Genomic DNA, 14,670 nt, shown 5'->3' with positions numbered 1-14,670 from the left:
ATCTTAAATTGCTAAAATACGTCATCAACACTGTGTCATTAAAATGATACCAAGCTGGATTAATAAGCTTAATTCAAATGAAACATTACTTCTATATAAACAATCTGGTTAAAAAAATTCGATCACTACGGCTACGTTGGGGTTCCATTATGTAAATTGTAAAGTGTTAGATGTCACTTTCGGAAACGTTTATTATCTTTTGAGTGTTGGTTAAAAAGACTGATGAAGTAACTGGACAGGGCTTGGGATACCTCCATGCTCCTCAGACCTAAGGCCTCTGTGGATGTGATGTCATCAGGATTTGAAATTAAGATATGAAAACAGGGTAAAATAACTGGAAGTCACACCACTCAACAGATATTTTTAAGTTTTACAGTCTGATCCTAGTTTTAAGTCAAGCGTGGAGATTGATTCCACAGGTGATGCCATTCAGACCCTTTCTAATAGTGATAGTAATAACATACCTACTGTATATAACACTGTTCTCACACATACGATTATTATTTATAATGATATCCTGAACAACATTGCTTGAGATGCAGAAAATAAAGATAGACCTTCATTATTCCAAAAGGTCACTAATTTTCAATTTGCAAGTCAAATGAAGTAAGAGTCTCTCAACTTGAAGTCAACATCCCAGCTCCTGGTTCCACTGCATTTTTTGGCATTTTATAAGAGCTAAAATTCTTCTGTTTCTCTTGCAGATCTTATTATGGGGACACAATTAGAGGATCTTACCCCAATGTGGAATCAGGAAGTATGTATTTCCAATTAAGTTTAACTGTGGGCAGAGCCATGCCTGTCACTCCACAGCTCTGAGACAGCCCATTGAACTGTTGAGTCATCTATCAGCCATGGTCACCATGGTTTCAGCCAATCAGCCTCCAAGAAGGCATCATGTGAGGAGGAAATTTTGTGCATCCCGAATCCTTGCGTTTGTCCTGAGCTTGTTCGCATTCTCTCTGCTCCTGTGTTGGAGCGCCTTCAGAGGAAAAGATGAGTCACGGCACCATAGAACTGCACGCTCTACCCATCAGGAAGTGGATCTTACCACACAGATGACATTGGTGCTAGAGAACCATGGAGATTATCCTGAGGATTTTTTCTCTTTGGAGGAAAGGCGTCAGGGTGCCGTGGTGCTGCACATATTCGGGATGCTATATATGTTCATCGCGCTGGCCATCGTGTGTGATGAGTTCTTTGTCCCAGCACTTACTGTCATCACAGATAAGCTGCAGATCTCAGATGATGTAGCAGGTGCCACCTTTATGGCAGCTGGAGGCTCTGCCCCTGAGCTCTTTACATCTGTCATTGGTGTGTTCATCTCTCACAGCAATGTTGGGATTGGCACCATCGTAGGCTCTGCCGTCTTCAACATCTTGTTTGTCATCGGCATGTGTGCGCTGTTCTCACGTGAGATACTCAACCTCACCTGGTGGCCACTTTTCCGTGACGTCTCCTTCTACATCATAGACCTCATCATGCTCATTTTCTTCTTCCTGGACAATTATATCACCTATCTAGAGAGCATGGCTCTGCTAGGAGCCTATGGTTCCTATGTGATCTTCATGAAATGCAATTCTTTTGTGGAGAGTAGAATCAAGAACCTGCTTACCCAGAACCAGGTACATAAAGTGGAGGCCATGCCCAAGGTGAGTCGAGCTCAGTCTCAATCTCTGTCCAAGGTTTTATGGCTGAAGAGATACACAGGAAGTCACCTGATTTGCCTATTGCTGTATTAAGGTGAAAGTTGGTGAGGTGGAGTGTGATGAGGTCCGGGTGTTATTTTTCAAGGAGGCTTCATCTTTCTCAAGCCTTCACTTACATACCCACTTACAGGCATCAAAGAGTACACCATGATGTGAAGCAAAGCTGCTTTGGCCGCACCCACTATGTAATGCTTACTTATACTTATATGATTTATTCAACTGAGCAGTTTAGGGTTAAGGGCCTTGTTCAAGAACCCAGCATTGGCAGCTTGGTAGTGCTGGTGTTTGGACTCACCACTTTTAACATGTAGGGTTTACAGTGATAAACAGTTCAGCAGATAACATTACCTTATGAGATTCAGATTTGATATTCAGAATGATAACAATGATACAGCAAGTTCTTAAAAATAAAGGTGGCTTCTTTATCTCTCATGTAGATGGAGATGGAATTGTTGATTTCTGATGTGGTGTGTCCTTCTTTCTGTGCATAGGTGATGTGATTCAGCCATTTCACATGTCAGAAATCCTCAGTAGTTACAGTTCTCATATATTTAACATATTTAATATTTTGAACATGATTACAGCAAGCAGTATTCCATCCTCATGAATCTGTGGATATGTTTTAGCTTTGCAGTGCTGGGATTTAAACTTGCAGTCTCAATCATTGACCTACAGCCTTAACCTCTGAGACAGCAATGCTAAACCTGCCAGAAAAAAAGACACTAAACTGAGATTTTAGGGTACTGACCCTTGTCAGTACCTGGTACCAGGATATAAATGGTAGTGAATATCTTTGAAATAAAGAATTGGGTCTAAAAACTATTGTTGTTCCATTGTGGGTTATTTTGCCTGGTTATTTATTTATTTATTTGTACCTCTATGGTACATTTTTCTTGGCAAATTATGAATAAATTAGTGAAATGTAACAGAAAGAGAAATAAGGACAGGTGTATGTTGGGGTGAGGGAGCGTGGATCCAGCAGAGGCATGGATTCCCAGATGTAACCTCTCGTTCCTCTGCACTAATCAGATAAGTGCATCAGATCCTGTTAGCACAGCTAACTTTAGCCAAGAGCCACGCTTTGTCCTCAAGAGTCAAAACAGTATGACCTCAAACTCAAATCATCATTTCAGTTGAATGATACTGATTTTCTGAAGACTCATAAATCTTTTTTGAAATTCTTTTCAGTAGTCTTACATATCTGGGTCTGTTCTAAAAGAAACATTGATTTTTATCATTTCATACCTTGGCGACTGAAAACCAGTCATTCAGAATGACCTGCTTTCTGAGCATGACAGTGAATTAATATAAAATAAAGTCTCTTAATGTTTCAAGTAGTGACCATCTAAGTCATCTAAGTTTGTGCTGTTAATTTACATTTAAAAGTTTGGGATATGCTCTTATTAACAGGAAATTCCAGATGTGGAAGCAGCTTAAATTGCATTGATAAACAATACTCAGAGACTGTATATTTGTATCCTGGAGGACTGGAGAATAATGCTAGATTTTAGGAGAAAGATCAACACCGGGTCAGAATTTTAAAACTGGTTTCTTGACTAGTTTTAGTCCACATTTCCCCTGAATGAGCACACAATTCAGTTACAATGTGTGGTTTCATCTTCTGTTCCAAATAACGGCACAGTTATCAATTTTGATTGAGTTAAGTGGTTAAGTTTCATTCCTCCTGGGAAGACCCAGAACACTAAAGCTGGGAGAGCTTGACCTTCCTTAATCTTGAAAAAGGAGATCTTTTAAAGTTTAAAGATTAAAGATCTGGGTTGGTGTGGAGTTCTGAACCAACCACATTGAGGCTCGATAAGTAAGGAGAAGAATTTAAATTTGATTTTTTTTCTTTGACAGAAAGTTGAAGTGACTAAAGTTGAAGTGGCATGAAAAGACATCTGAAATTTACTGCAATATTCTGAGTAACTTCTTAAGGTGAACGACAATGTCCCTGTATGGTTATTGTGGCCAGCAAGGGTAAGGGTGCAATAGTCTGGAATTCTTGTGAGTTTGAATAAGAATCTGAGGTATTTTTATAGGAAATTTTTAATTCTGTTCATGTTATGTTGATGTTGAACAAAAAGTCTGCAAGATCTGGTGGTACACATGGTGTGATTGGAAAAATTGAATCCATCATCCAAAATCATTACAAGACTCTGTGTGCAGTGGACATACTGTAAGTTTGAAGATCAGAAAGATCCAGCATGTGGAAGTCCTCAGTTATGGCATAGATTAGTCCTTTTATTCAAGGTTAAATCTTAAGTGTTTAAGTGACACTTCAGATGTGGAGAAAGGGGAAGACAAGATGTGTGTCATCATCATATCAGTGTTAGGAGACGAGTTGCTTTATGTAAGGGGAAACATGAGCGGACCAGAAGTCGATCCCTGAGGAACTTCAATACAATAAAGTGTTGTTGTTGGATTAGGACTGAGTATAATAAGGGTTGTATATTTGAGGGGTTGTGTGAATGACTGGGAATTATTAGTAATTGGGTTAGTTCTGGGATACATTATGAATTAGAAGAAACAAATCTTTTGCTGTTCAAATCACTTCTTTCATCTTTCCCTTCTCCCTTTGAAAAAGTATGATTATATTTTTACATTTATTCCATTAAAGATAAAAATGTTGATAATTTCTTTTTTTCTTTTTAAGCTCTTCCTCTTCCAAACCTAATGGTTTCCCGCTGTGCTTCATACGCTATGTTTTGTGTTTTCTCTGTGAAACTAACTTTTTTTCTATTGCTCTTGAATCTCAGAGAATGTTTACATATCTTTACGTGAATGAGTGAATATTTAGTGATCTTTTTAATACTCAAATGTCAGTTGCTAGTACATGATTTATATGATATTTAATGATAAAGTACAGAGATATTGCATCATACCTTCTCCATCATGCTCTGGCTCATGCATTTTATATTTAACTCTAATTTTAGACACAATTTTTTGTTTTTTTAAAGTGACCTGATATTCTTCATGTAAAATATTGAATGAATTCGGAACCTACGTAGTGTCTTGTATTCAGAAATTAGACCCACCTCCAAACAGAACAGTGCTGTAAATACTCCTCTTTTTTTAAAAGGTAACTCACAGTTCATACTAGGATTTAAAGAGGGTGGGGCTTAGAAGTGGGCTCTAAACATTACACACTGCTCCTTTAAACAACTGTTCCCTGATACCCAGTTACCCTCTGCTGTTGTAGTAAAATATATAAAGAGGAGTAACTGTTATCAGTACAAAGTTGATTATTTTCCTATAACACCATTTCCCTGTGTGCTTTATTCCTCTCGTACCACAGCAGAAAGACAAATCAGACTTTCTTTCTCTTAAGTTAAATTTAACATTGTGGAACTTCCATCTGTTTTCTTAAGGAGTCGATTCTTTCATTTTGATCCCTTTTTACTGTCATGCCAATGATTACATTGATATAAACATATAACACACAACAAATGCACACAGTTACACACTGTCACGGCTCTTACAGACACCAATCTGTCTGAGGAATAATATACTTTATAAAATTATAGCCATTTTGTTGTCAAATTGTTTGATGATGTGAATAATGAAGTAACATTAGATACGTCTGTGTCTTTGTGAAGGCTGACAACGCTGGAGGTGATGGAAACCAACTCTCAGTATGTATAACTTTACTCCACATCTCTGAATGTGCAGTACAGAACATCATGAGTATGGTATCACAATATCCATATCACTGTATCAACCAGTCTCAGTCAGTTTCACATACTGCTCTATACAGTAAATGCTCTTCCTGCTTCAGGCCAAGCCCCATCTTCAACGAGGGGTAAGTTCCGCCTCTCTGCACAACTCCCTGATGAGGAACAGCATCTTCCAGCTCATGATCCACACACTTGACCCACTCAGCGAAGGTACTGTAACACACACATGCACGCTTTCCTCAACAAAGCGGCTTCTTATTGAAACTAACACTACCTAGCAGTAACTAAGCATACTTGCATAGATGTGTGTGTGTGTGTGGGTGGGTTTAAGTGTATTATATTGTGTGTATTAGGGAAATTCAAAGACAAAGCTTCAATTCTGCACAAGCTTGCAAGTAAAAAGGGACAAGATGAAATGAATGGCATTGGTATGTATTCTAATAGTGAAGAAATGTGTACTGTTTCTCTGCAGTGTCACTAAAACGTTTACTTCGCTCTCTTTTTTTTGTTCTTCTCTTGTGATCCATCTTTCAGTGAATAAGAAATTCCCCAAAAGCACCAAGGTGGAGGTGGAAGTCACTCCACCAATGAATGGCAGCATAGCACAGGTAACACACTGCAGCCAGTGGACTTACAGATGAATGTGTCACTGCTTCCCACCAAAGGAGGGGATGAAAGGGATGGAAGGCTTCAATAATAACTCTTGGCTATTTAGGACTGTAGGAACACATGGTCCTGGGAACATAAAGAACCTATGAATATAAAGTAGTTAATGGACATTGAGGTGAGAATTTACTGTAAAAAGGACACTGACATTGGGTCTTTTGAACACCATTGGGAACATAGGACCTAGAAAAATATGGTCCATTGAACAAGCATACAGGGGAACTGGAGACATGGGATCTTGGGTTTGCCTGTTGGTTGTTTCCCCACCAAATTTTACTGGGTACATAAGTGATGAGAACACAGACCTTTGGAAGCACAGAAGCCCCAGAACATAAAATAGGGACATGGGAATGTTAGACCTGGGACACTGGGAACAGAGCTTTAGGCGTTTAGGACACTGGGAAAATTGGGCCCTAGGAACATAGTCGTTTGAGAACAAGAATCCCAAATATAGAATCTTGGGTTGATAGTACCTGCTAGGGGTGGCACGGTACATTAAAAAACAGCTGAACCGTTCAGTTCGCTTGTATCGGTTCGGTTCATGCATGTGTCGCACGGTTAGACGCATGCGCAATGTAGCCCCGTGCTCAGTTTCGCCTCAGACAGTTTCGCACGAACATACATATAGACAGTAAAAGTTGAGTAAGGAGTGCTGCAGAAATGGAAGTGGAGGAGATAATGAAGGCTGCCCGGAGTTGGCGGATGCGCCCGCGTCGTTCATATCCCGTGTGTGGGAACATTTTGGATTTCATGTTACTTACGATGACAACGGAAATAAAACAGTAGATAGAACTGCGAGTGTGTGCAAGCATTGTGCAAAATGCATTCAATATGCTAATGGCAACACTTCTAATATGACAGTTGTGTTAAGATGGTTAAACTTAAGCTTGACTTTATGATTATGGCCTTTACTATTGTTATAGCCTCATTATATTATGTTATTACATTATATTATATATTTATGTTTAAAATATTCTGACTTGTTTAAGAGCTTGTAAGAGTTCCTCTCTTTTTCTTTAATTTTGTATTTTTTTTGTAAGAGCTACACTAAAGTTGGCAGTTTGATAAATGCAAGTTAATTTCAGTTTTTGTGTGCTAAAAAGGCACAAGTTCCTGTAGAGATAACAATACACATTCTCCTTTTTTTACCAAATAAACGAAAAGCATGTCATCATCAATATCTTCTCTCTTGCTGTATCAAAATCTCACCTAGCTTTTACTCAGAGATGGTCCCAATAATGTGCTTAAAGTCAAGTCAAATTCATTTAGTGCATGATTACATTACAAAAATGTTAATACTGTATCCTAAATTGTGGATAATTAGGCTATTAAGCTATATATCAAGTGCTGAAGGAAATTTATGGAGTGTTGAAGATTAAAAGAAAAAATAACAACAAGAACCATACAGCACCGAAAACCGTGACCCTAAAACCGTGATACGAACCGAACTGTGGGTTTTGTGAACCGCGCCACCCCTAGTACCTGCATGTCATCAGACTCTAGAAACACATAAACACTGAGAACAGGAACCCTGAAAACATTCTGCTGTCTGTCCAGAAACATTCATGAGGGATGTGGCACCCTGGAACTGACTTATTGTTGATTCTAAATCATTTTCACTTGTTCCCATGGCAGGATCTGTTGCTACAAATGTTCTCCAGTATGAAATACTATGAATGATAATTGTTACAAATGGCAAAGCCTTCTATAAACATAACTTTGGCCATAGGCTGGCAAATAGGACTCAAACAAGGTGTGTCTATGAAGGTGTGTTTGAAGCAGGGTTGGAGATCTGACAATGACTCAGTCACTGATTTGAGTACTTTGATGCAGGGTGAGGAAGAAGAGGAGGATGAAGACCAGCCTCTCAGCTTAATGTGGCCAGAAACGAGACAGAAGCAAGTCATGTACCTCTTCATTTTCCCCATTGTCTTCCCACTGTGGCTCACACTGCCTGATGTCCGCAGAGATGTGAGAACCTCATGCTTAACATTTAATTCCTGTTTTCCCATCATGCATTCCATGCTCTTAGAACATTTCCATTTCAGGCATCGTTCCAAGTAGAATCTGTTTGTACTGCCATAATCATTCACCATCCTAAGCAGAAGAAACATCTTTCATTCTGCTGTGGGATTCTTACACCACGCTAACACCAGGCTTTAACCCATCATCACTGTTAGCAACATTAGCTTCATGTAACAGAATACCGACTCCCTCATCATTTTTTTTTTTACTTAGACATCAAAGAAGTTTTTTCCCATCACGTTTCTGGGTTCCATCAGTTGGATTGCTGTCTTCTCTTATTTGATGGTGTGGTGGGCTCACCAGGTGAGCATGAACACAACACACACAAGCACTAAAAGTCATTCCAACAATCCCAGATGAGCAGCATGTACTGTCAATGGATGACGAGGAAAAGAGACAAAGATAGACTGAGAAAGACAGACAGAGAAAAGCAGCCAAATCCCAAAGCCAATTAGCTGTTCACTTCTGTTCCTGCTCTCTTAATGCCTGGGCTTTTAAAATAGCAGTGTCATTTGTAACAGGGCCAAGAATTACAGGTCCTAAAAAAAAGCTAATGTACAACAAGCTTAAGTACTGGGATGCTTCAGGAGATACACTGCAGTTACTTGATTTTAAATTAGATTTCTGAATTTCTCTGGGATTTGGAATGTGATTGTAAAGCAGTGTTGTAGAAAGGAAATGATGTTTAGGATAAAGTACAAAATTGGCTGGGACAAGATAAAACTACAGCTCTTAAAATGGTCAAATAAGTAACCAGTGTTGTGAAGGGTTAGGATTAGGGTTAGGGTTAGGGTTAGGTTAGGGTTAGGGTTAGCAGCATTATTTCCTTTTAAAATAAGCAGTTTTAGATGTTTTAGACATGAAAGGACATAAAGCACTACATAGCCTCCTCGTGTGCACATCATGTCTATAATATTAGACAGCAGAACACCGTAACTTGCCTACGATCTGTTTATCCACCGCAGGTTGGGGAGACTATTGGCATTACGGAGGAGATCATGGGGCTGACGATTCTCGCAGCAGGAACCTCCATTCCAGATCTCATCACCAGCGTCATTGTGGCCAGGAAAGGTTTAGGAGACATGGCTGTGTCGAGCTCAGTTGGTTCCAACATATTTGACATTACAGTGGGGTAAGGATTATAAACTCCATCAGGAGGATCCATAAGCATTAAGGGAACTTAATGGGCTCTAATGTTTGATTGTTCTTTTGTCCCTTCTCATCAGTTTGCCCTTCCCATGGCTGCTCTTCTCTGCATTTCACAACCTGCAGCCAGTGGCAGTGAGCAGTAACGGCCTGTTCTGCGCCATCGTCTTGCTCTTCCTCATGCTTATCTTTGTCACCGTCTCCATCGCCGCGTGCAAGTGGAAAATGAGCAAGCTGCTCGGCTTCTTCATGTTCGTGCTTTATTTCGTTTTCCTCGTGGTCAGCGTCATGCTGGAGGACAAGATCATCACCTGCCCCGTGTCCATCTGAGGAGCCTCAGGGGAACATGTGTTGCCAAGCAGAACCTAGAGATACCGTAGAACACGCACCTTGGCTTCTGTCTCTGACAGACTTTGAGACAATACGTACAAAGAAATAAGAGAAACTACACATAACACATAGAACCCTTGCTGAAACCACAAAGAAGCCACAAATAACATGTTCATAAATCAAAGTGGAATGACTACAATCACAGATAATAACGCAGACAAATGGTAACTACACAAAATACTAGAAACTAGACAGGAACTGAGACAGAGCAGTACAGAATAACTACACTGTAAACTATACAGAAATAAAACGCAACACTTACAGAAAGTACATAAATAGTTTGGGCGGTTGTTTGTAATTTGGCCAATTACACAGTTACTATACAGAAATGAAACAGAACTCATAAACAATAGCGTGAACTACACCGTCAATTCAATCAGAGCTACATGTCATGGAGACACCCAGCAGGACCGATAAATTGTGGGATGTTAAAAAGCAGCACATTATTTTACTAGTAAATAATTTTTGTTGAATGTGTCCTTCGAGATTAAGATGCTTAGCACACGTGTGCACAGCAGATTTAGACTGTTATAAGGTGGAAAGTGAACAAGATGGAGGTGTGAACTACTGAGAGACACTGCATGGGAAGAGAGACATAAACTTTAACTCCTCAGGGATGTTCAACCCAAAGAATTAAACAAGCCTGAAGCTCAACCTGAACACTAAGGGCAGGGCAACTGTAATGGAAGGTTTTAATTATTTTTTTGTGTATACCGTATTATTTGAACATGGCTGATTTCATGCCATTCGTTAGTCATTAGAGATTTGTAGAATGACACAAGTGATAGATATCAATGCCAATGTGTTAAGTATTTATAATATTCTACAAACACTGCCCCACAATGCTGCCTGTGGTATTTTCACACACGCCACATGTTAAATATAACATATCATTCTGTGACGCTAAACACAATATCATATTTCTCTGACTGAATTTTATATTTACATTAGTGTGCATAGTCATCGTCCCCATCTATAGCCATCCAGGGCATTTAACTATATTTTATTTAATTTATTTGATGTATTAAAGTTGCAGTAATCAAGATCTCATGCTAACTATCACTAACTTAAAAATGTAAAATGTTTATCTTTTAATGTTATTTTCATCACTTTAGTAAATTTGTCCTTTTCCAGCACAAATTGTAGTTCACCTTCTGGACCTTAGCGACCAAATCATTGTCCGCTAACCTAATACGTTTAGTGCCGAAAAACAACGCTACCATTAACATTCTATCATAAAATCGAGAAATATTTCCAACAAACGAGGATTTTTTAAAAAAATATTAACTGTAAAAACATTTTTTTAGAACAGATTCTACATATTCAGCATTTGGGACATTTTCATGTGCTTGACGTATACTACAGTATATACTTATAAAATCGCCTGTATCTGTTCGTCACAGAATGTTGTACATGAACATTGACAGAAATAAAAACGACTTGGACTGTCCACAGTGTGTCATTTCACGAGAATCTGTGATGGATATGAACTCTTAATCCAACCAAGAAAACGCATCCTCCGTTGGAGACGATCGTGACGGCACGCACATGGCAGTTTCTGTTCTTCGCTCTTCAGTTGTTTTAGGGTTTTTGTTAGTTTTTCCTGTTTTATGTTTATCAAAAACTATCAGGGTGAATATTCGGCAGAACACACCACAAAATCTCCTGCCAGTTTTCGATTATTTGGACGTTCTTCTAAACATTGTAGTCGGGGAAGCGAGGCAGCGTTCCGGAGAATTCAGTCCCCTTGTTTCACCTTTAGCACGCATGCGTGAAGTCATGACTTTTTTTGCAGTCACAAATAAACAATGTAGTCTGTGTTGTTATTTTATTACTACACTTTACTGTTAAGAAGATTAATTATAAGCACGTGAAGCTCAGACAGCGCGGATTTCAAATGACGCTGCCCAGCATCCACTTGGTGAACCTCCGCTCTCTACCCAACAAAACAGATGGACTCCTTCTCTCCCGGACAAATAAGGACTTTTCACAGAAAACCTGACTGAAGGAAGCCATGCCACACAGCGTACGGATGGTGTACAGATATATCATTGTTAAAGAAGATGTGTGGTCCAGATCTAGAAGCGCTCTTCATTAACTGTAAGCCTGAACAGTTTCACTTGTTCATTCTCATGAGCCTGGCTTTACAAAAACTGATCAGTTACAGGAACAGAACAACATCTGGACTCTGTTATAATCATTCTTGGGGACTTTTAAATCAAATCCCTCCCATGAACTGCGAAAATACAGACAGCACATTACATGTCCCATAGAGACAGCGATATACTGGACCATTGATACACCACAATAGAGAATGTATATCTCTCAGCCCTACGGGCAGCATTGGGTCTCTCTGATCTCTAGCTGGTCCATCTTATATCAACCTACAGGCAAAAACTTACATCTGTTAAACCTGTAGTAAAGACTGTAACGAGATGGACCAGTGGATCTATCTGCCAGTGGATCACCAGTTATCAGACAGGTAGGCAGCAGCTAGTGAGACTTGGGAAATTCATGTCAAACAGCCGCTACAACGACACTGGCGCCCCTCAAGGTTGTGTTATCTCCCCGCTGCTCTTCTTCCTGTACACTAATGACTGCACCTCTAATGACCCCTCTGTCAAGTTCCTGACGTTGTTCTGTACACACAAACTACAGAACTCAGACACCAGAAGACTACAGAGAAAGGTTCAGACTACTGAGAGGATTATTGGTGTTCTCCTGTCCATCCTCCAAGAACTGTAGAGATCTAGAGTGAGGAACAGAGCTCAGAAAATCACTGGATCCCTCACATCCAAGTCAACAGCTTTTTAAACCTTTACCATCGATACAGAGTCCCAAATACCATCACAACCAGACACAAGTTTCTTCCCCCAGACAATCTACCTGACCTGGTAAATGTTCCCCATTACACAATAATAATGTGCAATAATCTTATATATAATTATTACCATCTCCATCCTAATACATCCTGCATCTCATTCTATTCTATTCTGTCATCTATAGCACAAGTGTACATACACTTTATTTATTTATGTGTATTGTTGGTGCACTCTGTGTAACTGCTTGTGTGCCCAAACACATGACAACAAAAAACTCTTTAAGATTCTAATTCTGATCAATTCATTGGCCAACGTCGATGACGTAACAAACCCGGAAGTGGATGTGACGCGTTGTTTACAGCGTTGCCGTTTGCGCCAGATTTTTTTTGCTAATAAGAGAAAGACACGTCAGTTGTTTATAATCCGGAATAAAACCGAGCGGATTTATAGTGCGACCATCTGAGACGTGTTTCATTGTCACATATCTGGAGCAGTCAGAAACTGTAGAATATCTCGTCTTATTGTATCTTGTTTTAGTTTATTTTAGCTTATTTTAGCTTAGCTTGTTAGCCTGTGGAGTGTAAACATGGCGCTCGTTGCGATTTTCCTGATCAACCTGTTAATGTCTCCATTCATCTACTGCTGGAATGACGGTAAAGCTAAACCGTGTTTATTAGCTTTAGGAACAATATGGTGATGTTTATAAAGTTCTGTATTTGTGTTGATGACTGTGGGATGATAACAGGAAGTGTGTGTAAAAGATATAAAAAATCTAACAACTAATTAACACTAGTATCAAACGTTTTGTGTGTGTGTGTGTGTGTCTGTCTGCGTGTGTGTGTGTCTGTCTGCGTGTGTGTGTGTCTGTCTGCGTGTGTGTGTGTCTGTCTGCGTGTGTGTGTGTCTGTCTGCGTGTGTGTGTGTCTGTCTGCGTGTGTGTGTGTCTGTCTGCGTGTGTGTGTGTCTGTCTGCGTGTGTGTGTGTCTGTCTGCGTGTGTGTGTGTCTGTCTGCGTGTGTGTGTGTCTGTCTGCGTGTGTGTGTGTCTGTCTGCGTGTGTGTGTCTGTCTGCGTGTGTGTGTGTCTGTCTGCGTGTGTGTGTGTCTGTCTGCGTGTGTGTGTGTCTGTCTGCGTGTGTGTGTGTCTGTCTGCGTGTGTGTGTGTCTGTCTGCGTGTGTGTGTGTCTGTCTGCGTGTGTTTGTGTCTGTCTGCGTGTGTGTGTGTCTGTCTGCGTGTGTGTGTGTCTGTCTGCGTGTGTGTGTGTCTGTCTGCGTGTGTGTGTGTCTGTCTGCGTGTGTGTGTGTCTGTCTGCGTGTGTTTGTGTCTGTCTGCGTGTGTGTGTGTCTGTCTGCGTGTGTGTGTGTCTGTCTGCGTGTGTGTGTCTGTCTGCGTGTGTGTGTCTGTCTGCGTGTGTGTGTGTCTGTCTGCGTGTGTTTGTGTCTGTCTGCGTGTGTGTGTGTCTGTCTGCGTGTGTGTGTCTGTCTGCGTGTGTGTGTCTGTCTGCGTGTGTGTGTGTCTGTCTGCGTGTGTGTGTGTCTGTCTGCGTGTGTGTGTGTCTGTCTGCGTGTGTGTGTGTCTGTCTGCGTGTGTGTGTGTGTCTGTCTGCGTGTGTGTGTGTCTGTCTGCGTGTGTGTGTGTCTGTCTGCGTGTGTGTGTGTCTGTCTGCGTGTGTGTGTGTCTGTCTGCGTGTGTGTGTGTCTGTCTGCGTGTGTGTGTGTCTGTCTGCGTGTGTGTGTGTCTGTCTGCGTGTGTGTGTGTCTGTCTGCGTGTGTGTGTGTCTGTCTGCGTGTGTGTGTGTCTGTCTGTCTGCGTGTGTGTGTGTGTCTGTCTGCGTGTGTGTGTGTGTCTGTCTGCGTGTGTGTGTGTCTGTCTGCGTGTGTGTGTGTCTGTCTGTCTGCGTGTGTGTGTCTGTCTGTCTGCGTGTGTGTGTGTGTCTGTCTGCGTGTGTGTGTGTCTGTCTGCGTGTGTGTGTGTCTGTCTGCGTGTGTGTGTGTCTGTCTGCGTGTGTGTGTCTGTCTGCGTGTGTGTGTGTCTGTCTGCGTGTGTGTGTGTCTGTCTGCGTGTGTTTGTGTCTGTCTGCGTGTGTTTGTGTCTGTCTGCGTGTGTGTGTGTCTGTCTGCGTGTGTGTGTTTCTGTCTGCGTGTGTGTGTGTCTGTCTGCGTGTGTGTGTGTCTGTCTGCGTGTGTTTGTGTCTGTCTGCGTGTGTGTGTGTCTGTCTGCGTGTGTGTGTCTGTCTG

The 14,670-nt window shown here is 40.8% G+C and overlaps 2 protein-coding genes across 3 annotated transcripts in view; both read left to right on the top strand.

Annotated features, from left to right (window-relative positions):
* Positions 1-708: 708 nt before the first annotated feature.
* On the top strand, positions 709-11,047 carry slc24a2 (solute carrier family 24 member 2). 2 transcript variants are annotated; one of them, XM_027155303.2, is made up of 9 exons: positions 709-1,652; positions 5,309-5,344; positions 5,488-5,596; positions 5,740-5,814; positions 5,921-5,994; positions 7,886-8,023; positions 8,291-8,380; positions 9,043-9,209; positions 9,304-11,047. In XM_027155303.2, exons 1-9 carry the CDS (start codon positions 855-857, stop codon positions 9,551-9,553), a joined length of 1,737 nt encoding a protein of 578 aa, XP_027011104.1. In that variant the 5' UTR covers positions 709-854; the 3' UTR covers positions 9,554-11,047. The 2 variants fall into 2 exon arrangements, with proteins under 2 accessions (XP_027011104.1, XP_047671658.1); XM_047815702.1 differs by lacking the exon at positions 8,291-8,380.
* Positions 11,048-12,749: 1,702 nt separating this feature from the next.
* saraf (store-operated calcium entry-associated regulatory factor) overlaps positions 12,750-14,670 on the top strand; it is an 8,727-nt gene continuing 6,806 nt past the window's right edge. The window contains exon 1 of the mRNA XM_047816299.1: positions 12,750-13,088. Within this exon, the coding sequence (XP_047672255.1) occupies positions 13,022-13,088 (67 nt within the window). The 5' untranslated portion in view covers positions 12,750-13,021. The remainder of the gene's footprint in view (positions 13,089-14,670) is intronic.

Source organism: Tachysurus fulvidraco, chromosome 7 (assembly GCF_022655615.1).
Source record: "Tachysurus fulvidraco isolate hzauxx_2018 chromosome 7, HZAU_PFXX_2.0, whole genome shotgun sequence".
Lineage (NCBI taxonomy): Eukaryota > Metazoa > Chordata > Actinopteri > Siluriformes > Bagridae > Tachysurus > Tachysurus fulvidraco.
This window is presented reverse-complemented; position numbering and strand designations above follow the sequence as displayed.

What these genes read in the sequence shown, in the direction of transcription:
- slc24a2 (XM_027155303.2), top strand. Translation starts at nt 855, where the DNA reads ATGGTCACCATGGTTTCAGCCAATCAGCCTCCAAGAAGGCATCATGTG. An exon ending in GTGATGGAAACCAACTCTCA is followed by an intron (nt 5,345 to 5,487) that starts GTATGTATAACT and finishes TTCCTGCTTCAG; the next exon opens with GCCAAGCCCCATCTTCAACG. An exon ending in TGAATGGCAGCATAGCACAG is followed by an intron (nt 5,995 to 7,885) that starts GTAACACACTGC and finishes ACTTTGATGCAG; the next exon opens with GGTGAGGAAGAAGAGGAGGA.